The sequence below is a fragment of the Globicephala melas genome, chromosome 19 (genome assembly GCF_963455315.2).
Source record: "Globicephala melas chromosome 19, mGloMel1.2, whole genome shotgun sequence".
NCBI classification, from domain to species: Eukaryota; Metazoa; Chordata; class Mammalia; order Artiodactyla; family Delphinidae; genus Globicephala; species Globicephala melas.
Genome location: NC_083332.1, coordinates 43,877,811 through 43,903,308, shown reverse-complemented (window position 1 = coordinate 43,903,308; position 25,498 = coordinate 43,877,811). Strand labels below are relative to the sequence as shown.

Genomic DNA, 25,498 nt, shown 5'->3' with positions numbered 1-25,498 from the left:
AAAACAGAAAGTGAATAGTAAAATCATGGAACTAAATCAACCGTATCAATAATATGAGTAATAATTAGATGTAAGTGTACTACAATGCCAAGTCAAGGGCAGAGATTCTCCGATGAACAGAAAAGTAAGACCCAACTATATGCTGTCTATAATTATGCTCACTTTAAATATAAAGACATAAATAAGGTGAAAGTAAAGAATGGATAAAGATACGCCAAGCTGACAGAGAGCCTAGGAAAGCTACAGTGGCAATAGTCATATCAGACGTGGTAGACTTCAAGAGAATGGGTGTTATCCAAGCTAAACAGGGAAATCCATATGGATAAAATCATTCACTGGGAAGTCATAATAATCATACATGTGTGTATATGCAGTAACAGAGCTTCAAAATATTTGAAGAAAAAAACTGACAGAAGAGGGAAGAACTAGACGAATCTATAATAATCATTGAAGACTTTTATACCCCACACATCAAAGAATAAAATAGCTGGACTAAATAATAAGGAAATACATAGAAGAACAGTAGAACGTTGTCAACTACCCTGACTGTAACGGACATTTATGAACACTAAACAGCTGCAGCGTTCATTTTCTTTTCCAGCAAACGTGCTACCTTCACCATGATAGACCATATGTTCACCCATCAAACGATATTCATAAAATTCAAAGAATGTGCCAAGTATGTTCTGTGACCACGGTGGAAGGAAATGAACATGAATAACGATGAGATTCACAGAAAAATCTCAAACATTTGGAAATCATACAACACACGTAAAGGATCCGTAGGTCAGAGGAGACATTTCACAGGAAATTAGAAAATATTCTGAATGAAGTGATAATAAAAACTAAACATATAAAATTTGTGGGATATACTGAGGCAGTGATTAGGGAGAAATTTATAGCTTAAAACACTTACATTGTAGAAAAGAAAAATATAAAGTGGAGGATTAGTCCAGCAACATTCTCATGGCTTTGTGGTAACAATGCAGAGTATGAGCACTGCAGGGCAAGAGACTCCTCCTGGTTTCCCTGCCTACAGGCTCCCATCTCTCTCACATGGTAGCCCAGAATATCTAAAACACAAAACTGTCTGTCACTCCCCTGCTCCAAACCCTCCCATGGCTCCCCACTGCTTCAGGGTGAAACTCAAAATGGACCTTGGCAAGGTCCATTTTTCTTTATTTTTTAAAAATATTTATTTATTTTTGGCTGCGTTGGGTTTTCGTTACTGCACACAGGCTTTCTCTAATTGCAGTGAGCGGGGGCTACTCTTCGATGCGGTGCGTGGGCTTCTCATTGTGTTGGCTTCTCTTTGTTGCAGAGCATGGGCTCTAGGCACGTGGGTTTCAGTAGTTGTGGCATGTGGGCTCAGTAGTTGTAGCTCGCAGGCTCTAGAGCGCAGGCTCAGTAGTTGTGGCGCACGGGCTTAGTTGCTCCGTGGCATGTGGGATCTTCCCGGACCAGGGCTTGAACCCATGTCCCCTGCATTGGCAGGCAGATTCTAAACCAATGCGCCACCAGGGAAGTCCCAAGCTGACCTTTTCTGACCTTGCTCCTGCTCAACTTTACCTCTCATGCCAGGCCTTGTTTGTGTGCTACATCTGGCTTCCTGAACAGTCCCTTGAAATCAAGAGGTTTTTTTTCTCCTCTGTCTTTTTTTGCTCTAGAACTAGGGTTGCCAGATAAAGTACCTCAACTCCCTGTTAAACTTGAATTTCAAATAAATAATGAATAACTTTTTAGTATAAGAATGTCCCCGGGCTTCCCTGGTGGCGCAGTGGTTGAGGGTCCACCTGCCGATGCAGGGGACGCGGGTTCGTGCCCCGGTCCAGGAGGATCCCACATGCCGCGGAGCGGCTGGGCCTGTGAGCCATGGCCGCTGGGCCTGCGAGTCTGGAGCCTGTGCTCTGCAACGGGAGAGGCCACAGCAATGAGAGGCCTGCATACCGCAAAAAAGAAAGAAAGAAAAAAAAAAGAATGTCCCCAATATTGCACGGGGTATATGTATATACTAAAAAAGTATTCATTGTTTATCTGAAGTTCAAATTTAACTGGGTGTTAATTTTATTTTTTTTTTATTTGCCAAATCTGGCAACCTTACCCAGAACTGGCACATGGTGTTCCATCTGCCCTTTCCTTGCTTCTCTGCATGGGTGACTCCTTTTCCTGAGTCAGGTCTCAGCTTAGAAATACTCTCCCCCAGGAAGACAGTTCTCCCTCCCCCATTCTCAAGCTGAGGCTATAGTTGTCTCATTACTGTGCCTGAGCTGTGCCCCCCAGGCAGGGTAGGTCCACCTCATTCACTGCTAACTCCTCAATCCCTGGTATAGTGTCTAGCACTTGGTGACTACTCAATAAATACTTGTTGAAGGAACAAGTGCTGACCTAGGTCCTAGCTATGGGGCTAGAGGGCTGGCCCACTTCCTGCCTTTCAAGCCCTTCCCCCCAGTAGGGGATGCATCAGTTATCTATCACTGCAAACAAACCACTCCAAAAATTAGTGACTTAGAAACACAGCAGCCATGTAGTTTGCTCACGAATCTACAAAATGAGCAGAGCTCAGCAGGCACAGCTCAGCTCTGCACCCCGCACCCCTAACCCCTAACACACACAGCTGGAGTAGGAGAATCCACTTCCAAGATAACTCACTCACATGGCTTTCAAGTTGGTGCTGTATGCTGCTTCTCTCCACACGTGCCTCTCCACAGGGTGGCTGGGGCTTCCTCACAGCGTGACAGCTGCGTTCCAAGAGCAGTATCTCAAAGGAGACAGAAAATGGCAGATGCTAGTTTTCTAAGGCCTAGATCTGGGAACTAGTACAGTGTCACTTCCACCATATTTTATTGGTTAAGTAGTTGCAGAGTCCATATTCAAGGAGAGGGGTCATAGACCCCTGTCTCTAAATGGAACAAGTGCTAAAGAGTTTTGTGACCGTGTTTTAAAGCTACCACAGGAGAGAATACTCACCACAAAGGAATTGACAGAGCGTATCATCAGCACCAGTCTGAGTGTATGACGGTTCATAGGATGCTTTTCTCTCCATGGTGTGCAGCACGGGCCAAAATATTCAGGGAGTCTTAGAGTGACATAGGGCAAGAGGGACAGAGAGAGGAAGCAAGGGAGCAAGACAGAGAGAGAGAGCAGAGAGAGAGGTGTGTGAGGTAAGGAAAGTCGTCCCTCGGAGCAAGAAGAATGTGAGCAACTCAACCAATGTAGGGACTTCCGATAACGGTACCTGAAGGGAGGCTGCACAGTTGGCACCTGTCATGGGTCCGCTGGGATGTTGTAAACAGACAATTTCAAATTGAATTCTTTTCTTTTGGTTTTGAAAAAAAATTAGTCTATAGAAAGCTGACAGAATAGTCAAATGAACAACCCACACACCTGTCACCTAGTGTCACTAACGGTTAACATTTTACCACATTTGCTCTTTGAAAGTAAGTTACAAACAAGACATCTCCCTCCCCAATCCTTTGGCCTGCATTCCCTCTCCCGCCCCACTCCCTCCCACCAACCTTCCCACCCAGCAGTGTACTCTCTGCACCAGTGGTTTCACTTGGGGTGATTTTGTCCCCCAGGGATTATTTGACAATGTCAAATGGAGACTTTTTTTTTTTTTTTTTTTTTGTGTGTGGTACGTGGGCCTCTCACTGTTTGGCCTCTCCCGTTGCGGAGCACAGGCTCTAGACACGCAGGCTCAGCGTCCATGGCTCACGGGCCCAGCCACTCCGCGGCATGTGGGATCTTCCCGGACCGGGGCACGAACCCATGTCCCCTACGTTGGCAGGCGGACTCTCAACCACTGCGCCACCAGGGAAGCCTGACATTTTTTAAATTACAGTTTTTATTGAGAAAAAATTCACGTAAGATAAAATTCACCATTTAACCATTTTAAGGTGTTTCTTTAGTAAATTCATGATGTGATGCAACCTTCATTGCTAATTCTCAACCATCTCTGACTTTTCGACTTGTTGCACCTGAAGCGGTGCTCCTGACACCTAGAGGGCAGGGGCCAGAAATGCTGCTAAAGTCCCAGAAGAGAGAATTATCTGTCTCCAAAGTGTTGAGGCTGAGAGACCCCACTCTACACCATTAGAGCACCACATCACATCCAAGGAAATAAGCAGCCATTCAGTCGTGTCATCCCTACTGGTCTCAAGAATGCCTTTACAGCATTTTTATTTTAGTTCAGGAGGCCAGGTTCACATGTTTGGTTGTTAGGTCTTTTTAGTCTCTTTTAATATAGAAGAGTATTCTCTGCCCCATACTCAGCCTTTTTGTCTGATTACTTTTTGTAAGAGTTCAGGCCAGTTTTAGCACCTCATTCTGTTTCCATATTTTATTATTATCTTTTTTATTGAAGTGCAGTTGATTTACAGTGCTGTGCCAATCTCTGCTGTACAGCAAAGTGACTCAGTTTTACATACATAGACACATTCTTTTTTTTTTAATATTCTTTTCCATTATGGTTTATCCCAGGAGATTGGATATAGTTCCCTGTTAGCACCATATTCTGGATTTACCTGACTGCTTCCTCAAGATTAGATTCATGTTAAACAATTTTGGTAAGAATATTATATTGGTGATTATTGCATCACATCAGGGGGCCCATAAGATGAGGCTGCTGTGCTATTTATGATGTTGAAACTGGATGATGATGTAGTTCACAAGATAGAAGGTAGCTGCCCCCCATACCTCGCCCACCTAAGTATGGGGTCTAGGCAGCCAGCCTAGTTGGCTTACCCTTTCTGAAAAGTAGGCATGGCCTGGGGAGGGTGACTCTCACCCAGTGGGGAATCCTCAGGCCCTCCTCCCTTCTTTCTGCTGCCTTACCTTCTGAGTTCAAGGGGAAGGCCCCAAGAGCTAGTGGTTCCCTTTGCCAACCCCAGGGAGCAGGCCCCAGCCCAGTTCACTGGGAGGCCATGGGAGGACACCTTGTTCCTTGGTTCCCAGGAAGAAGAAAACTGAAGGGCAGACGTGGGCTGAACCCCTCGAGGCTGAAACCTGGAAGCTGAGGGTGTGGACAAGTGGGGGACAGGGGGTTGTGATGCTGGAAACTGCAGGGCCCAGTAGCATTCCTGTGATGAACAACTGGGCAAAAGCTGCACTGAGGTCACTCCCTACCTTTTTCCTTTCAGAACGCTCCATCCACCTTTAGGAACCCTCTTTAAATACCAATACCACCTCCTCCAGGTGGTATTTCCTTCCTCCTACCAGTGGTGCAGGAAGAAGGAAATCTTGACTGCTGTTCTCACAGCACTTCAGGCTAGAAAGAACCACTGCCAGGACAAAAATTCTCTCCCGTTACACTGGAAGTGAGAACTTGAGAACCTGCACAATGCTTTTTTTGAGCCAGCATTGAAGCAACATATAAAAATTCAGTTTTCTGGCTTTTCTTGAAACATCTGAAGCTCTGGCAACACTGGGGCTACATCTCCACCTAGTGTCCATGGCTTCCCCTTTCAGGCCAAGCACGCCCCACACCTCCCCAGTATTGAGTATGTGTGTGGCTTTTAGTCTTACTCCTGAACCATTGCCAACGCTGAAGTTGAGAACTATTTCTCTGTACCCATGTCTCCAAAATAAGTATAACAATAAAAGAGAGGTCAAAGAGTCATGCGCTTCAGGGAAAATGGGAGAAGGCACATTTCTTTGTGGAACTGAAGAATATTCCTGTGTACTTACAATGCAATCAAAGGAGGTCTGTATTAAAAATATATATAGGGACTTCCCAGGTGGTCCAGTGGGTAAGACTCCATGCTCCCAATATAGGGGGCCTGGGTTTGATCCCTGGTTGGGGAATTAAATCCTGCTTGTCACAACTGCGCATGCTGCAACTAAAGAGTCCGCATGCCACAACTAAAAAAAAAGAAGATCCCACGTGCTGCAACTAAGACCTGGCGCAGCCAAAATAAATAAATAAATATATATTTTTAAAGTCAAGTTAAAAAATAAACAAACAAACAAAAATATATATATGACCCTAAGTGTCATTGTGTCTTAGCATCATGGTTGGTTGCGAGGGGTTTCGGTGGAATGTCACACTTCTCAGTTTGACTCAGCTCCACCACTTACAAACTTTGTGACCTCAGACAAGACTGTTATGATACCCAGACCCTCTGCAGTTTAAGCTCTCTCTGCACCATCTGAACACAGCCCAACTGCTATCTTAGCAACAGAACACCCTGAGCACATGCTTTCAAGGTTGTGCTGAGGAAGAATGAGATCTCACACCCAAAATCATTCTTTTCTGGGCTGGCAATTTGCCCAGAGTCAACACCTGCCCAAGCCAAAAGCCAAACCTGGCTTACAAGGGCAGATTTTTGGCCCTGACCTTGGCAGAAGGTGCTGTCCCTTGTGATACTCTACCTCCAAGGCCACAGACGAGGCAAGGCCTCTGGAGGTCAGGACATTTGTCACTCACAGGCTGATCTTAGGGATGCTCAGGGTCTGTAAGGGCTCAGCTGGGGTCAAGGGAGGACCAACAGGCCTGCCCAGATCAGAGGAACTCACCGTGAGTTCTCTAGCCACAGACTCCAGCAGTAGATGCCAGCAGGATTTTCAGAACCAGGACCAGTGAATTCTAGGATAAAGATCTCTCCTGTAGGATGCAAGCGAGGAAGCAGGAGGCTTCTGAGGCTGCTGGAAGCCAGTTTGTGTCTACAAAGGGAACCAAGCCTTAGAATGAAGCATTTACCACAAGAGATGTACACAAGAGATGTAAAGAAACTGAAGATATCAGTGGGGAATGCGGTTAGTCTCAAGTAAAAGAAAAACTTAACAGTAGCTTAAACAAATATTTGTTTCATGTTTGTCTCATGCAATAAGATATCAGGAGGTGGGCAGACCAGGGTTGGTGCCACTGCTTTACAATGTTGCGGAGGCATGCTCTGCTTCTCTTGTCCACCATCTTTAGCAAGCTAGTCCATTCTCAAGGTTGTTGCCTCATTGCCTTACGGTCACAAGTTGGCGGCTACAGCTGTAAGCGTTATACTCACATTCTCAGCAGGAAGTTGAAGGGAAAAGAAGCAGAAAAGGGAGACACCTCTGCCAGAGAAGCAACTTTCCCAGAAGCCCTCAACGTAAGTCTTGTGGGTCACAATGTATCCCAGGGACACCATGAACTCTTAGGGAATCTGAGAAAGTTAGTCTGTTTAACTAGGCACTTCCCCAAACAAAAATGGCCTTCTTTTTTGGAGGAGGGGGGAATAGGTATTAGGAAGGCAACCGGCTGTGTCTGCCACATCAACTCCTTCTAAAATCAAAAGGCATTGTATCAAACTTCATCTGAAACCAGCCCTACTTCAGGACTGTTCAATTAAATGAGCCAATAAACTGTGTTTATAATTTAAGACAGTTTGAATCGAGCTTTCTGTTCATTACAACTGCTGTCATCTCATTGATACCATTTTTTTCTTTTTACTATTTTTATTTTGCATTATAAAAAAAACCACCAACAACCAATAACAAACTGCTTTTCTTTACATTCATATGGATTTTAGGAAATTATTTTCTTTGCCCCTGGAGAAATAACCTACAGACAAAAAAATAAGTAGTATCATATTGTGAAATCTGCAAATCCCAGAAGTCAACAGCTTGAAGACACCCCCAAGGACAGGGAAGAAAACAAGTGTCACAAGAGACAAGACGAACACATATCCTGATAGCAAGCTGGGGAAACGACCATTTTCAATGCCATTGAAAGGTGCAAGCCACAGAAGAGTGAATATGGTATGATTCCATTTACATGATGTTCAAAACCAGACAAAACTGTAATAAATGGTGATGGAGCTCTGAACAGTGGTTAACTCTGGGGGCATTATTGACTGAGTGAGGGGAATTGGGAAGACTTCTGCAGTGCTGGAAATGTTATTTTATTTTATTTTTAAAGATTTTTTTTTTATGTGGACCTTTTTTTTTTTTTTTTTTTTTTTTTTGCGGTACGCGGGCCTCTCACTGTTGTGACCTCTCCCGTTGCGGAGCACAGGCTCCGGATGCGCAGGCTCAGTGGCCATGGCTCACGGGCGCAGCCGCTCCGCGGCATGTGGGATATTCCCGGACCGGGAACGAAACCGTGTCCCCTACATCGGCAGGCGGACTCTCAACCACTGCGCCACCAGGGAAGCTCCTCTGAGATTTTTTAACGGAATGCTTGAGAAAGTTTGGTGTTGGAGTTATAATTACCCAACAGTGATTCTGCTGATTCCTTTTGAATTAAGGTATTAAGATCACTACTAACCAAAATACATTAATTGAAAGGTTGGAGATACAGTGAATTCTAATGGTATCCTGTAAACGTATACATGTATTGATAGATAATACTATACAATACAGACCAGCAACACTGGCTAGGGGAATTAGTATCCATGCATGCCCTACTAAGCCTTCCCAGTAGCTAGCTCCATGCTCAGAAAACTCAACTTGCAACCTATAATAACATATTTATCAAGAGTTTAGTACTTGTCACAGGCAGTTTATATTCCCACAGGTCAGGAGTGGCTTATAGGAGATTTTTAAAAATAAAAGTATAGTTGATTTACAATGTTATATTAGTTTCAGGTACACAACATGGTGATTCAATACTTTTACAGAATATACTCCATTTAAAGTTATTATAGGGACTTCTCTAGTGGCCCAGTAGGAAGGACTCCATGCTCCCAATGCAGGGGGCCCGGGTTCGATCCTTGACTGGGGAACTAGATCCCACATGCCGCAGCTAAGAGTCCACATGCCGCAACTAAGACGTGACACAGCCAAAAAATAAATAAATATTAAAAAAAAAAGTTATTATAAAATATTGGCTATATTCCCTGTGCTGTACCACGGTTTTTTTTTTTAATAAAAATTTATTTAGTTTTGGCTGCGTTGGGTCTTCATCGCTGCACATGGGCTTTCTCTAGTTGCGGTGAACGGGGGCTACTCTTCGTCGTGGCAGACAGGCTTCTCATTGTGGTGGCTTCTCTTGTTGCAGAGCATGGGCTCTAGGCAAGCGGGCTTCAGTAGTTGTGGCACATGGGCTCAGTAGTTGTGGCTCGCGGGCTCTAGAGCACAGGCTCAGTAGTTGTGGCACACGGGCTTAGCTGCTCCACAGCATGTGGGATCTTCCCGGACCAGGGCTTGAACCTGTGTCCCCTGCATTGGCAGGCAGATTCTTAGCCATTGCGCCACCAGGGAAGTCCCCACAGTTTTCTTTTTACCTCTTACCGGTTCTAGTTACTTCATATCCTCACCAACACTTGGTATTGTCAATCTTTTAGTCAATCTAGTCAGTGTATAGTAGTTCTAGTTACTTCATATCCTCGTCAACACTTGGTACTGTCAACCTTTTAGTCATTCTAGTCAGCGTATAGTAGTATCTCATTGTGGTTTTAACTCCCATTTCTCTATGAATTAAATTTCTCTAGTGACATTGAGCACCTTTCCACATGCTTATTGGCCATTGGGAAATCCTTTTTTGTGACGGGTCTGTTCAAGTCCTTTTTCCTTAATGACTATGTAATTCTGCATGAGTCATTTTTTGAGTCTATGCATTGTAATGTTCTTTTCCCAGTTTGTGGCTTTTCACTTTCTTAATTATCTTTAATTAATGACCAGAAGTTCTTAGTTGTTTGTTTGTTTTGGGTGTTTTTGGCCCTGCAGCTTGTAGGATCTTAGTTCTCCCACCAAGGGATGGAACCTGGGGCCCCAGCAGTGAGAGCACTGAGTCCTAACCACTGGACCGCCAGGGGATTCCCAGAAGTTCTTGGTTTTGTTCTTTTTTAAAAAATTTTATTTATTTATTTATTTGGCTGCATTGGGTCTTTGTTGCTGCGTGCAGGCTTTCTCTAGTTGTGGCAAGCAGGGGCTACTCTTCATCGTGGTGTGCGGGCTTCTCACTGCGGTAGCTTTTCTTGTTGCAGAGCATGGGCTCTAGGCCTGCAGGCTCAGTAGTTGCGGCGCACAGGCTCTGGGTAGCATGGGCTTCAGTAGTTGTAGCGCATGGGCTTAGCTGCTCCGCGGCATGTGGGATCTTCCCAGACCAGGGCTTGAACCCGTGTCCCCTGCATTTGCAGGTGGATTCTTAACCACTGCGCCACCAGGGAAGTCCAAGTTCTTAGTTTTAATGAAGTCAAATTTATCAGTCTTTGATGGTTAGTGCTTTGTGTTATTTAAGAAATCTTTACCTACTCCAAGGTTATAAAGATATTGTTTTGTTTTGTTTTGTTTTTTAAGATATTGTTTTTTTTCCCTAGAATCTTTATTTGTTTTGCCTTCACAATTATGTTGATGATCCATCTCAAATTAATTTTTGTGAAGGCTGCAAAGTACAGGTAAAACAGTCACTTGCTCCCACTCTGTTTATTGAAAATGTTTTCACCCCACTTGAAGAATCTTACGTAGTTAATTTTCAACCATTTTTCTTTTCTAATATATCCACTTAAATATGCATTGCTTTAGCTGCATGCCATTACGTTTTTTTTTTTTTTTTTTTTTTTTTGCGGTACGCGGGCCTCTCACTGTTGTGGCCTCTCCCGTTGCGGAGCACAGGCTCCGGACGCGCAGGCTTAGCGGCCATGGCTCATGGGCCCAGCCGCTCCGCGGCATGTGGGATCTTCCCAGTCCGGGGCACGAACCCGTGTCCCCTGCATCGGCAGGCGGACTCTCAACCCCTGCGCCACCAGGGAAGCCCTCCCATTAAGTTTTGATGTATTTCATTATCATTCAGTTTGAAACATTTCTAGTTTCCTTTGTGATTTCTCCTTTGATTCATGGGCTACTTAGAAATGTGGCCACAAGCATAAGGACACTCAGCACAGCTCTACCAGCCAACTGAGCCCACTGGAGCAGCTGCTTAATTTTGTCTTTGTACCCCTGGGAGCTCTGTGGGTGGGTGAAAGATTCCCACAGGCAGGAGGTGTGTGTGGGAAGACACGTTAGGGCTGAGCCCTGTCCCCGAGGTGCACGCACGCGTGCACCCCCCCCCCCCCACACCAACCATGCTTCTTCTCCAGCTCTAAAACAAACCCTGGGCCGTGCGAGGAAGGAGGGAAAGCAGGCCAACCCCTTTTTAGCTGAGTAATCAAAGCTAAGTCACTTAAAGCTTTCTGATCTGTAAAACGGGGATGATAATGTTTAGTTACATGTTCTACTGAGAGTTAAATATATGGACTGGGAGTCTTGCTATGGGGCACTGGGTAAACTTGTAGCAGGTAAAGGGATGAGGCAGAGAGGAAAACTTACCTCTATGACAGATCCTGACACAAAGTCTGGCTTTGGCTAGAGTTGGGGAGGAGGACTCCTACCCAGGGCTTTGTGGAGATAGTTTATGCAGGGCCTACAGGGGCAAAAGTGGGGTTGCTGGCAGGGGCCACCCTATGAGTTCTTTCTCCCATATGGGCAAAGGCTTGGTTCCTGGGTGAGAACTGCGCCCAGGGGGACTGGTTTAAGCTGGAAGGTTATCCTTTCCATCCAACACCCCCAGATGATGGCTCCCCCACAGGACTCATTCCCCTCCCAGCTCCCATACCTCCACCTCCTAGACCTTCTTTGTAGCTGGAGGCATAGGAGATGAGGAGGGGTAAAAACAGAAAGGAGTGAGTCCAGAGAACTCTGGGAGCAGCTGCAGCTCTCTCTCCTTTCTCTTTTTTTTTTTAAATTTTATTTATTTATTTATGGCTGTGTTGGGTCTTCGTTTCTGTGCGAGGGCTTTCTCCAGTTGCGGCAAGTGGGGGCCTCTCTTCATCGCGGTGCGTGGGCCTCTCACTATCGTGGCCTCTCTTGTTGCGGAGCACAGGCTCCAGACGCGCAGGCTCAGTAGTTGTGGCTCACGGGCCCAGTCGCTCCGCGGCATGTGGGATCCTCCCAGACCAGGGCTCGAACCCGTGTCCCCTGCATTGGCAGGCAGATTCTCAACCACTGTGCCACCAGGGAAGCCCTCTCTCCTTTCTTGAGCTGACCTTCAGCTCACCTTGAACCTGTCAAGCCAGGTACCGCCTTATCTCACCTCTGTGCCGATTACCCTAGGCTGTATCTTTTTATTTATTTATTTGGCTGCATTGGGTCTTCGTTGCTGCACACGGGCTTTCTCTAGTTGCGGCAAGTGGGGGCTACTCTTCGTTGCGGTGCGCGGGCTTCTCATTGCGGTGGCTTCTCTTGTTGCTGAGCACGGGCTCTAGGCGCGTGGGCTTCAGTAGTTGTGGCTCGTGGGCTCTAGAGCGCAGGCTCAGTAGTTGTGCTGCATGGGTTTAGTTGTTCCGCGGCATGTGGAATCTTTCTGGACCAGGGCTCAAACCCGTGTGCCCTGAATTGGCAGGCAGATTCTTAACCACTGCGCCACCAGGGGAGTCCTAGGCTGTGCCTTTTTGCCTATGTCCAGAGTTCCTGTAGCCTCTCTTCTTACTTGCACAGAACATGAGTGGCAGGGATGAGCAGGTTGAGAACTCCTGGGTCTTTAGCAGGAAGAGCAGTTTCTAGGTTGAGAGTCATTTCCAGACAGTCCAGTGGTTCTTGTTGTGCAAACACCTTTGTTCCTGGGGCTCCAGCTGAGCCACTGAACGTCCTCACGAAGTCAGGTTGCTCCATTCTATGGGGATGGATTAGAAACAATTTAGGGGACATCCCAAGTGCCTCTCCCTAGCCCAACAGTGCCATGCCTCTGTGGAGGGTTGCTGGGGACTCAATTTCACTCCCCAGAAATTCTGTTATACCCAAGAGTCCTCTTATCACTTGGAATGGAACAAGCTCTGCACCACTTTGGTGGGTTTCCTGTGAGTGTGGGTGCTGATGTCCTGCTTTGGACATGTTAAGGCATGGATACCCTGTGGCAGAAGGTAGGGTCCTGCAACACCTCCAGAAACTGAAGATTTCACCCAGAAAAGTAGGACCTGGCAGGCAGGAGGAGGGACTGGTTACCTCTCTGGATGTCTTAAGATTTGGACACTAGGGGTTGTAGATGTCTTTAGAATGGGTTGAAGTTGGCGTTTAGGATGGCCTTTGCCACCTTGGAGGGGCCCATGAATCCAAACTGCAAGTCACATCCTATGAGTCAGATTGGCTGGGCCTATTTGTTTTCCCTGTCCCTTTTGTGAAATTTCATCTGAGCGCTCCAGCCACAGCTCAGGTGTTCTGGGGACCCCAATAAAGGGCCCATTACCAGCACTGAAGGGGAGGCCTGTGGGGGGAGAGGAAGAGGGAGTTAGAGCAAGGCCCGAGGGGGAAGGAGTGTCTCTGGGCCTGAGCCCCCTTACAGTCAGGGGAAGGGCTGTTCCATCCACCAGGTGGCCCTGAACCATGCTCTGGTCTCCCTGGCTTGACCCCAGCCTACCCTTTCATTGGCAACAGACAAGCCCATGAAGCCTGGCTGACCCCAGAAATCAGGAGCTTCAGGTCGCCACGGCCTCTGACCAAACCGTGAAGTATAGAGCCCTTGGCATAGTGCTCGTCATGCAGCATGTGCTCAAATAGTTCTTAAATGAATGGGAGAATGGCAAGCACTGGCATTCATGCAACAAACATGACTCTCCCACCTAGGGGGTCCTGATCACAGTGGGACCCCCTCCAGCTGAGGGCTTAAGAGACACCAGCCTGGAAGACCTAAATAGACTTTTCTCCCAAGAAGACATACAGGTGGCCAATATGCACATGAAAAGATGCTCAGCATTGCTAATTATTAGAGAAATGCAAATCAAAACTACAGTGAGGTACCACCTCACACTGGTCAGAATGGCCATCATTAAAAAGTCTGCAGGGACTTCCCTGGTGGTGCAGTGGTTAAGAATCCTCCTGCCAATGCAGGGGACACAGGTTCAAGCCCTGGTCCGGAAAGATCCCACATGCCGCGGAGCAACTAAACCCATGTGCCACAACTACTGAGCCTGCGCTCTAGAGCCCGCGAGCCACAACTACCGAGCCCACGAGCCGCAACTACTGAAGCCCACGCACCACAACGAAGAGTAGCCTCCGCTCGCTGCAACTAGAGAAAGCCCGTGCACAGCAACGAAGACCCAACGCAGCCAAAAATAAATAAATAAAATAAATAAATTTATTTTTTAAAAAAAGTCTGCAAATAACAAATGCTGGAGAGGGTGTGGAGAAAAGGGAACCCTCCTATGCTGTTGGTGGGAAAGTAAATTGGTGCAGCCACTATGGAGAACAGTATGGAGGTTCCTCAAAAAACTAAAAATAGAGTTGCCATGTGATCCGGAATCCCACTACTGGGCATATATCTGGACAAAACTATAATTCGAAAAGATACAAGCACCCCTATGTTCATAGCAGCACTATTCACAATAATCAAGACATGGAAACAACCTAAATGTCCATTGACAGATGAATGGTTAAAGATGTGGTGTGTGTGTGTGTGTGTGTGTGTGTGTGTGTGTATATATATATATATATACACACACAATGGAATATTACTCAGCCATGAAAAGAATGAAATAATGCCATTTGCAGCTACATGGATGGATCTAGAGATTATCATACTAAGCAAAGTAAGTCAGAAAGAGAAAGACAAATACCATATGATATCGCTTGTATGTGGAATCTAAAATATGACACAAATGAACTTATCTATGAAACAAAAACAGACTCCCAGACATAGAGAACAGACTTGTAGTTGCCAAGGGGGGGAGGGGGAGGGCTGATTGGGAGGTTGGGACTAGCAGATGCAAACTATTATACATAGAATGGATAAACAACAAGGTCCTATTATATAGCACAGGGAACTATATTCAATATCCTGTAATGAACCATAATGGAAAATAATATGAAAAAGAACATATATATGTATAACTGAATCACTTTGCTGTACACCAGAAGCTAACACAACATTCTGAGTCAACTATATTCAATCAAAAAAAATATAGATATGGGAACATATGTATATGTATAACTGATTCACTTTGTTATAAAGCAGAAACTAACACACCATTGTAAAGCAATTATACTCTAATAAAGATGTTAAAATATATATATATATACACACATATATATATGTATATATACACCAGCCTGGGATAACCCCCTTCCATCCTGCTCCCCTCCCTGGATTAATGAGGGAGCCGCACCTCTCCAAGCACCCTCTGGCTTTTGGAAGTCCTACAGATGAACCATGGCGCCAGGGACAGCGTGCTGGGTGAGGATCCACCTATCAGAATGAAGCTAGGGCTTCCCTCGTGGCACAGTGGTTAAGAATCCACCTGCCAATGCAGGAGACACAGGTTCGAGCCCTGGTCCGGGAAGATCCCACATGCCGCGGAGCAGCTAAGCCCGTGCGCCACAACTACTGAGCCTGCGCTCTAGAGCCCTCAAGCCACAGCTACTGAGCCCGCGTGCCACAACTACTGAAGCCCATGAGCCTAGAGTCCATGCGAGAAGCCACTGCAATGAGAAGCCTGAGCACTGCAATGAAGAGCAGCCCCCGCTCACTGCAACTAGAGAAAAGCCCGCGCGCGGCAACGAAGACCCAATGCTGCCAAAAATAAATAAATAAATTTAAATAAAAATATGTTTTTTTTAAAAAAGGATGAAGCTGGATTAGGAGAGCCAGTGGGTGCTCTGCTTCCACCTGTGGGACAAAGCAGGAACAGCACCCTTGGGTGACAACTACCTTGCTGGAGGAAAAAGAGGAGGAGGGGTAGGGATCAAGCATCCCTCCTTGTCCCCACACTTGATCTTTGGCACAGAGCATCCACACTCTCCCCCTTCTCCTCCTTGAAGTCAGGGTCCCTATGCTTGGTGTCCAACCTCAGCCTTACGAAGTAGGCTTTGCATCCTCCCAGGTCTGCCAAATCCTCCACCCAGAACATGCCGCACATTTCTGAAGGTCTTTCTGCCAAAAAGCATTGTCCTGGGAACATCAAGCCAGTTCCAGACCCAAAAAATCACTCACGCAGTGTTTGTACTCAGCAAATGGAAAGGGGTCCTGAGGAACCTTTTATAGACTACTAGGTGTAGGCAAGTGTTCATCAGGAAGAGAGATAGGGACTTCTCTGGTGGTGCAGTGGTTAAGAATCCGCCTGCCAATGCAGGGAACACGGGTTCAATCCCTAGTCCAGGAAGATCCCACATGCCGTGGAGCAACTAAGCCCGTGTGCCACAACTACTGAGCCTGCGTGCCACAACTTCTGAAGCCCGCGCACCTAGAGCCCGTGCTCCGCAACAGGAGAGGCCACCGCAGTGAGAAACCCGTGCACCGCAGTAAAGAGAAGCCCCCACTCACCTCAACTAGAGAAAGCCCACAGGCAGCAACGAAGACCCAACGCAGCCCAAAATAAATAAATTTCTTTTTTTTAAAAAGGGAAGGGCTTCCCTGGTGGCACAGTGGTTGAGAGTCCGCCTGCCGATGAAGGGGACACGGGTTCGTGCCCCGGTCTGGGAGGATCCCACATGCCGCGGAGCGGCTGTGCCCGTGAGCCATATCCGCTGAGCCTGCGCGTCCGGAGCCTGTGCTCCGCAGTGGGAGTGAGAGGCCCGCGTACCGCCAAAAAAGAAAAAAGGGAAGAAAGATAAACTTAAAGATCAACAAATGCTAGGAAAATAGAAAATGATGGGAAGGCAGAAACTTAATTGTAACAAAATTTGGTGAATCAAGCCAAAGACTGATTATTGGCAAAGATTAATAAAATTTGATAAACCAATGGAAAATTAACTTTAAATACAGATTTACAATTCATAGATAGACATATAGAGATACAGAGTTATAACAAGAAACCCACAGGCTGTGTTTTGGCCAATTCAGTGGTGATGGGAGGGCAGCTGGGTGGGGTGGGAAGGGGCATAAACAAATGTTTTATTATGGAAAATTTCAAACATATACAAAAGTAGCAGTATTAGGATAACGAAGCCCATGTACCCACCACCCAGCTTCAACAATTACCAGCTCATGAAAAATTCTGTTTCATCTATATCACCTCCTGCTATCCCCCCTACTTCAGATTATTTTGAGGCAAATACCATATTTCATATAATTTTATCAGTAAATATATCATTTTTCTCTAAAAGAATCTTTTTTTTAAAAAAAAATCATGACTACAATACCATTATCACAACTAAAAAAGTTAACAGTTATTCCTTAATGTCATCAAATATCCAGTGTTTATATTTCTTTGGTCTTTCCACTGTGTTTTTTTTCTTTTTGTTTTTTTGGCCACGATGAGCAGGATGTGGGATCTTAGTTCCCCGACCAGGGATCGAACCCATGCCCCCTGCAGTGGAAGCGCAGAGCCTTCCCTGAACCACCAGGGAAGTCCCACTGTTCCACTTTGGTTGTTGGTTTTCTTGACTGTCTTCCCCACTGGATCCGATCAGGGACCTTGGCAGCCCCTGCTGTCCATGGATGGGGCCAATACACCTGTGTTCACACACCCAAGTGAAGACAGCCACTGATCTGTAGGTGAGCAAAGACACTAAGGGCCTAGCTGGCAGGAGCACCCCCGTTCCAAGATGAAGAGCTGTCCTTAGCATGAGCGCTGACCAGGCTCAGCCAGGTGCTCAGAGCCCCCGCCTCACCTCACCTGGGGCACCCTGCCAAAATACTCACACAGTCCCTGCTCCTTACCACCATCTCTTCAGCCAGAACCTGCAAGGATGGGGCCAGGGCATAAAGATTTGGGGAAAATGTCTCGGGTACATTTGATGTATTACCCTTCCTGAGCTCCATGTGGCCCAACCAAGATGGGGGCACACCTGGGTGCCTGATACCTTCACCCTGCACCACTATAAGAAACCCCTGGGGTGGGCCACTGAGCCCAGCTATGGCTTCTGGGAAACAAAGGTTAATGTCAGTTGCCAGGGAGGCCTTGACACCAGGTCTGCTTTGTGACAGAGTCACCAAAACAGCCAGCACCATTCCCGGGGGAGAAATGGGGACTGGCCCTTTGTTGGATTATCCATGGACCACCTCCCCAGAGGGGCTTTCCCTCACTCCCCTGCTCCTCCCCTGGGCCATAGTAGGTGACCCTCTGAGCTCCTAGGACTGTTACCCTGGGCCAACCACAAGCGAGTCCAATGCCAGCCTGATCCCAGAATAGACATCAATGCCCATCTGTGGAAGAAGACTGCCACAGGCTCACCCTCTGCAGAGCGCCCCTCTCCACACAACTCTCTCCCCAAGACCAATTGCTATGTTGACACCAGGCCAGAAGCTGCCAGATGATAACCTATGGTTTCCAACTGCTTTCTGGAAGGACTTCCTCAGGCCTCGCCCTGGTCAGAATAGCCCAAACAGCCTCTACATCCTCCTCCAGCTGTCTTGGGCCAGCTGTTTGTATACTGAGTCCTGGAAGCTGACTCAGCCTGCATCCCCTTCCCCAAGTGGCAAGTGTGTAATAAAGTGCCCTTGGCGGGGCCGGTGAGGGAAGGCTGGGGCAGGTGGGGTCCTGTGTGTCCCACCATCTCTATGAAAGGGCAGTCCTCACATCTGCCCCGTGCTGATGAGACCAGGCGTGGGCACAGTCCTGACAACGCAGGGCGGAAAGGAGCAGCCATTAGCACTAATGAGGCAGGCGGCCTGAAAGCTTTTTACTTTGAAGCTCCTCGTCCACCCAGGGAACAGTCCGTTCGGCCACCTTGGCTTCCAGGAACCCCAGGCAGAAAAGGGTGCGGGGGCAGGAGCAGGGCTGGGGTTTTGGAGAAGCCTGGAGGAAGAAGGGGGAGGAGAGGTAGGACCAGAGATGGAGGCAGAGGGCCTGCTTTTGGCTAAGTGGGCTTCTCCCCTCCCCTCTCTCCCCTCAAAAACCCAGGGTCTAGGTCTCCACCCCAACCCCACCCCGCTCTGGTCACTGGCCCATCACCCCCTCCAATGCCCTTGACCCAAGTTCCTGGAAGCAAAGGGAACATGCCATGCGTAGGGTCTGAATGAGCATCTCCGGGGCCACAAATTAAATTAAGTGTTCAGGGCCGCCTTCCTTGTTATTGCTAATGGCTCCAGCCTACCCATCCCCATTCCCCAGGTCCCTGTCCTGGGGAATGAATGTGGGGGCCCTGGGCATCCTATCTTGTTCCCAAACTTTGATTGGTTCCTGGAGACCTCACTCCAAACTGGAGATGGGTACCCCTCTTATAGAGCCCAGGTTCCAGTGAGAGAGGCCTGAACTGTGCCCCCACCCTCTGGGGGGGCGCCCTCATGCCCTGGCTGCAGGGAGCAGTCACGTGTGGGCCCTTCATTAGACCCTGCCATATAAACCGAGGGCATGGGGTGGCCAGGAACTCTTGGGGCAAGGATCCAGCAAGCAGAGGTAAGTCCTCAGGTTGGGCAGAGACTCCTACTCTCTAGGGGTCTTCTGTCTGGGATAGGGCACTTAGAGGGTGTTCTAGGGATGAAGAGGGACTAAGTGGTGGGTCTTCCTGCTGAGCCAGGCCATGCTGACCACAGTGCTGCTGAGTTGTGCCCTGCTGCTGGCAATGCCCGCCGGGCAGGGGGCCCAGATGGGCTTGGCTCCCCTGGAGGGCATCGGAAGGCCTGACCAAGCCTTGTTCCCAGAGCTCCAAGGTCAGTGTGGGCAGGGGTGGGGATGGGTGGGGCCTGGACACTCTCTGGCCACGAACTATTCTGCCTGGTATGAGCCCTCTTTCCCCCTTCCCAATCCTAGGCCTGGGAGGTGGGTGTCTTGTGCATGGGGGTTTCTGTTCTCACATCATCTGTCCCAGGCCTGGGCCTGCAGCCCCCACTGAAGAGGACAACGGCAGAACAGGTGGAAGAGGCTCTGCTGCAGGAGGCAGAGGCCAAGGCCTTGGCAGAGGTAACTGCTCAGGAAAAGGGCTGAGGCCACAATCTCTGGGTGGGGGGATCAGGCATCAACCTCCATCTCCACTTCGGTGACCCTCTCACTTGGGGTGACACTGCAGACCATCCCTCCCCATGCTCCACTGACGTCTCCCCTTGATTGGGTCAGGTCCCTGAAGCTGCCGCTGAAGGCCCATGTTACCCAACCCCTGCAGGTGCTAGATCCGGAAGGACGCAAGCCGCGCTCCCCGCGTCGCTGCGTAAGGCTGCATGAGTCCTGTCTGGGACACCAGGTACCATGCTGCGACCCATGTGCCACGTGCTACTGCCGTTTCTTCAACGCCTTCTGCTACTGCCGCAAGCTGGGTACTGCCGCGAACCCCTGCAGCCGCACCTAGTTGGCCGACGTCGGGGTCGGGGCTGGGGCAGGGGAGCGACAATAAAGGATGGGACCAACCCCAGGGTTGTGGTGTTATTTCGAACGTGACCGTCGGAGGGGGGAGGTCATGGCAGGGGCAAAGGTGTCTCCAAGCCAAGACACCACACACACATCCCTACCCCAGGGCCTGCGCTATCCCATCATGAGTCACTTACATGCATGCTCTTAGAGTGCCAGGCGTCGTTGGGAGAAGCAGAGGAGGGCCGCGCTCCTACCCTTGAGAATCTTATATAATAAATGAGGGGAAGGGAGGGCACAACGCAGCATAGGAGCTGTAGCTCCCAGCAGGCTAACAAAACATTAGGGTCCAGGGCCTGCTTGCGTTAACTCGACGCGTGACCCGCAGCGAAGCCTTCCCCTCACCGGACTTCAGTTCCTCTCAGGGGAAGGCTGACAACAGTCTGGAATATTTCCAAGCATAAGAAGCGCCGCCCACTCCCATCTTTACTCCTCTGGCCGCCACAGCACTACGTGCACCAGACTCGGGAAATCTAGAGTGAAGGCCCAATGGAATCCCCGCGGCCACGGGCGCCACCACGCGCTCGGCCTTGGACACTCCAAGCCGCTCCCGCCGGAGAGCAGGAGGCCCTCTTCCCCTCAGCGCGCAGGCGCCAGTGGGCGGTCCCCAGCCCACACCTGCGCAACCGTTCCGCGAGAAACCACCCGGAAGCCGGGCGCCGCTCAGAGCCCCGCCCCGTTGTGGTCACGTGGGCCGCTTGCGCGTCACCTGATGCGCTTGACAGCCCGCTGCGGGCGCCGCGTCAGCTGATCTTGGAGTTGTGCTGCGTGCCGGCAGGTCCGGGTCCTCCGGTCCAGCCGCCCCCGCCGCAGCCATGTCGTTCTTCCCGGAGCTTTACTTCAACGTGGACAATGGCTACTTGGAGGGACTGGTGCGCGGCCTGAAGGCCGGGGTGCTCAGCCAGACGGACTACCTCAACCTGGTTCAGTGCGAGACGCTCGAGGGTGAGCCGCGGGGCCGGGCTGCGGGGCCTCGAAAGGCCGGCAGGGAGGCCGGCGCGGGCCTGAAGGTTCTGAGGTCTGGGAGTGGAAGCTGGGGGTTCTCGAAGGGCCTGAGAGGTTGGGGAACCGGATCCGGGCCTGAGAGGCCTGCTGGGAATCCGGGGGCTAATGGCGGGTGCGCCGGAAGGGAATATACCTCCATTTGCGGCTCCGTGTGGGCCCAAACGCAAACAAGGCTTTAAGAACCGCAGTGGTTCGCCTCTGCTGGGACCACTTCTTCCCCGTTCTGCCCACCATTGTAGTTTGAAAGAGAGGGTCTCTCGGGAGTGGTTAGCTGGTGTGAGATGTGCTCGTACAAGTCTCTTTACCCTGACGTAGCCAGAGAGCTGTCTCGTGGCAAAGCTTAGGGAGGCTAAGCGGAAAAGTCCCCGGCTTTCCCTCCCAGCACATACACCAAGGGCTTTGGGCTCATTGTGTCTTCACGTTGGCCTGCGCAGTGAGCCTTTCTGGGGAATTACTGAGCCAGCTTAGCGAGAGTTTCCTCCCATCGCCGATCCACTGGCTGAGCGGTCTTCTGAAGGCCCTGTTTGGGAGAGCCCTGAAAGTCGGGAAGTTCATACACCTGTATTTGACAATAATTCCCACCCGCTCCATGAGGGTGCCTGTTCAGACAGGGTTTCCTAGCACAAGAATGGTGAGAAGCTGAGTTCCACTTTTTCTCAGGACACACAGCTCCAAAGTGGAATTGCCTCTGTGAGGCGCAGCATCAGATTTACTGAATTAGAGACTTCCCTGATTCCAGTCTTCTCTTCCTCCTCCCGCTACCCACCGCCGCCCCCCAGGTGGTAGTGAAGGGCACAGTGGCTGGGCTGTGAGTTCCCATCCCTGACCTCCAGATGATATCCTCGAACAGAGGTACTGCTAGCCTCCTGGTTGGTAGCTGGAGGGGGAAGATGCCCAGATGATTCGCCTTCTGGAGAAAATTTTCTCATCATAAACTTACTGAGGTTAAAAGTGAGCTCAGTTAAAAAAGCAGTTATGTACCTTGCAAATTGGATCTGTAATGTGAAAATAAATACCTTTAAGTTTTAAAACTTACTGCAGTTCAAATACAGTTGGGGGCATTATGGTTTTAACATAGATGTGCAAGAAAAGTCTTTCACCTCCCTTATGAGAGTGGAGGTGGGGAAGGAGAGGAGAGCACTTTAGGGTGCTGGGTTGTAGGAACTTGACAGCAACCTCATTGTCCTCACTGTGGCAAACAGAGGAGAAACAGAGAGAGGCTGCACAGGGCAGGGCTTGGCACACAGTGGTATTTAATGGGAGTTTTGTGGACTGATTGGGACTGAAGGAAGATCTTTATTTGCTTAAATCTGAATGCGGACACCATTGATTACCAACTGGCATTTGGTAAACTTGTTTCTCTTCTAGGCTTTCCTCATTCCTGCTGCCCTCCTACCCCACCCGTGTAGAGCTTCTGGGGGCACGGGGTTCCCATCTTCCCAGCAGACCCTCCATCATCCCCCATAAACATGTTAAGCCATTCTTCCTACAGCACTGCTCACACATGATCCCCTTGTGGATCACCATCCAGCCCTTTAGTGTGACATTCAGGGATTCCCTCGCTCTTTCACACATGTTCCTTTCCTTCATGCAAGCCATCCCCCAGCTTTTGGTGCACATTGTGTGGTGGACTTTGAACTTTCAAATCTGACTTTGAATCCCAGCCGCACCAATTACTGAATCACTTTAGGCAAGTTATTTAACACCTCTGGGTCTTGGGTTCATCATCTGACACATTAACAGCACCTATCTCACAAGGTTGAGAGATGTCAACAAGTTATTATGTGTAAAACACTTAACTCAGCACCAAGCACAGAATAAGTGCTAGGTAAATGTTAGCTCGTTTCAGTATTATTTGCACTAGCCATTTTCTCTGCTTCCTTCTTACTCCCGTGAAACCCAGTGATTCCCACCCTTTAAGGCCCAGACCCAGTACCATCCCATCTTAGAACCCCTTTGTGGACACGCTAGGCTAGAATGTTGTCCCCCTCCATCCAGTTGCAGCTCTTGTGTTTGTTTGTGCTGCTTTCCTAGAAGTCTGTCAACACAGAGTTTGAGATTCTTGGGACTCTAGGCTGGAGATGCTCAGGACTTTCAGGGGCTGGAGATAACCAGAGGCGGGAAGGATTGACCAGAAACTCCACTTGTCCTCTACAGAAAGGCCTTCTCTGCTCCTGAAGGTCACCCCAGAGGCCTGACCTCCAGCCCTTTGTTGCTGGGTGTTTTTGCTTCCTTATCTCCAGGGAAAAGGGAAAGGGGGGGGAGAGGGGAGGGAGGTGGGAAGGAGAGACCAAGGAAGCCTGTGGTCCCTATGAAATCTGTAGGTGTGTCCTGAGATGATGAGGTTTCCAAAGAACATGTTTTAGAAGTGGAACAGTTTCCTGAAGGCTCAGGACATTGGGTGGAGGGTGTTTATTTGTTCTGCAAGGTACAGGAAGTACATATAGACGCTCCACCCCACCCTAGCCTTCCTTCTTGGCTTCTACTCCATCAGGGCATCTGCTACTGACCTCTTTTGCTAGAACTCAGCCTCTTAGGACCGCTGAAGTCCATGTATCCTCCATTGTCCATCTTGCTTGATTGTCTCTTCTCAGAAGTAGGAGAAGGTCCTAGCCCTTGGTGAACTGAGGGAACAGAGCTAGGTGGTCACAAAAGCTCTTTTCAGCTCTGAGTGTTTTGGAGGTGTTGAGTACCTTCTAGAAGTTGGGTCCTGTGCTAGGGACTTGTGGGGAAGAGGAGGTGGGTCAGAGATACACAAAGAGAAATCATACAGGATTACTTTGAATGTTTTCATTCATTCCACATATACTTGTAAAGCACCTCTTTTATGCCAGGCACAGCAGTAGGGTCTGAGGTACTTTGTTGAATGATGTTCCCCTTGACCCTCATAGTCTGGGGGTGGAGGTCAGTGGGGCCAGAAGACATTAAGAGATCAGTGTAGCATAGCGGTTACAAATGTGGGCTTACTACTGCACGTTTCTGTGGCCATGTAACTGCTCTGTCCTGAGTTTCATCATCCATAAAATGGAAATAATAATAAATAAAATGATACGTATCTTTACTGATGGGGTGGTTGTGAAAGCTAAACAAGATAATCCCTGTAAAACACTTAGCATGAACTTGGCACATGGTAAGTACTGAGTCAGTGTGCTAGCTGCAGTTATTGTTATTTTAAAGCAAAGGAAATATATAATTGCATATTAAGGGTGTTACCTGTGAAAGGGACAGTGGAGAAATGATAGAGAATCAGAGGGGAACTTTCTGTAGAGAGTGTGGCTGGTTCAGGCCCTGCTGAGGAAGGATATTCGAGCTGAGGTGTGGACAATGAGGAGCCAGCTGTGCAGAGAGCTAGGCCAGGGATGGGGTGGAGTGGGGTGGGGGACATTTCGGGCAGAGCGACCAACATGCCAAGGAGAAATAAATAGTTGGGCCAATCAGAGGGACCAAAAGGAGTCCTGGGTGGTAGGGTGCGGGGGACAAGAGCACAAATCTGCTCGGAACCCAGACCCTTGGTTTAAAAACATCAGGCTGAGCCCAGGGGAGGAAGCCCCTGGCCCCTCAGCACTGGGTGTGGAGGCAGAGAGAGTGGTGGCAGGGGGTACCACCTTCCACAGAGGCCTGCCGAATTTGAGGTGGTCGGATGTGACTAAGTGAATGTATTTCAGATCATGAGGAACATATGTCGTGCTAATTCGATGTTGAAGTCTTCGTTTGCTCATTCAAAAAACGCTTCCTGAAGGCCTACTGTGTGCCAGCTCTGTGCCTCATAAGAGAGCCAGGCAGGTATTTCAGGTATTACCATAGTTCTGAGCTTGAACCCTTAGCTTTGACCTTGGCTTCAGCCTAAAAGCATTGCTATTAATTTGTCTGACTGGCTGCTGGGAATACAGGTATGAGTGAGACTCTGGCCCTGCCCTGCAGAATTTCCCCTTTCCTTTTTTCTCTTTAAAACTATTTATTATGGAAATCATTAAACATATACAAATCAGAGGGAATAGTATACCGAACCTATAAGTAATAATCACCTAATTACAACAGTGATCAGCTTTTGTTGTTATCAATCTTGTTTCAGTAATAGCTGCATTTATCCCCCCACTCTCAAATTATTTTGAAGTAAATCCCAGACAGCATATCATTTCAGCTGTAAATATTTTGGTGTTTCTAAAAAAGATCATGATTTATTTTTTTTTTAACAACCACAATCCTATTAGTCCTCCTTTAAAAGAAACAATAGTTTTTGATGTCATCAAATATCCATTTCATGTTTAGATTTGTCTGATTGTCTCAAACGATTTTTTAATACAATTTGTTTCAAGCGGGGTCCAATTATG

General features: G+C 48.4%; 3 protein-coding genes across 3 annotated transcripts in view; 2 read left to right on the top strand and 1 right to left on the bottom strand.

Annotated features, from left to right (window-relative positions):
* Nucleotides 1–20,682, bottom strand: part of RIPOR1 (RHO family interacting cell polarization regulator 1) — a 48,854-nt gene extending 28,172 nt beyond the window's left edge. The window contains exons 1-4 of the mRNA XM_060288966.2: nucleotides 20,300–20,682; nucleotides 6,514–6,660; nucleotides 2,968–3,076; nucleotides 2,654–2,758 (exon numbers count right to left, since the gene is read on the bottom strand). The gene's annotated coding sequence lies outside the window, so the exon portion shown is untranslated. The remainder of the gene's footprint in view (nucleotides 1–2,653; nucleotides 2,759–2,967; nucleotides 3,077–6,513; nucleotides 6,661–20,299) is intronic.
* AGRP (agouti related neuropeptide) lies at nucleotides 19,342–20,103 on the top strand. Its single transcript, XM_030863661.2, has 3 exons — nucleotides 19,342–19,471; nucleotides 19,630–19,721; nucleotides 19,921–20,103. Exons 1-3 carry the CDS (start codon nucleotides 19,342–19,344, stop codon nucleotides 20,101–20,103), a joined length of 405 nt encoding a protein of 134 aa, XP_030719521.1.
* Nucleotides 20,683–20,869: 187 nt separating the features above from the next.
* The window catches only part of ATP6V0D1 (ATPase H+ transporting V0 subunit d1), a 38,102-nt gene continuing 33,473 nt past the window's right edge, over nucleotides 20,870–25,498 (top strand). Inside the window, exon 1 of the mRNA XM_030863658.3 lies at nucleotides 20,870–21,107. Coding sequence (XP_030719518.1) covers nucleotides 20,978–21,107 — 130 coding nt within the window. The 5' untranslated portion in view covers nucleotides 20,870–20,977. The remainder of the gene's footprint in view (nucleotides 21,108–25,498) is intronic.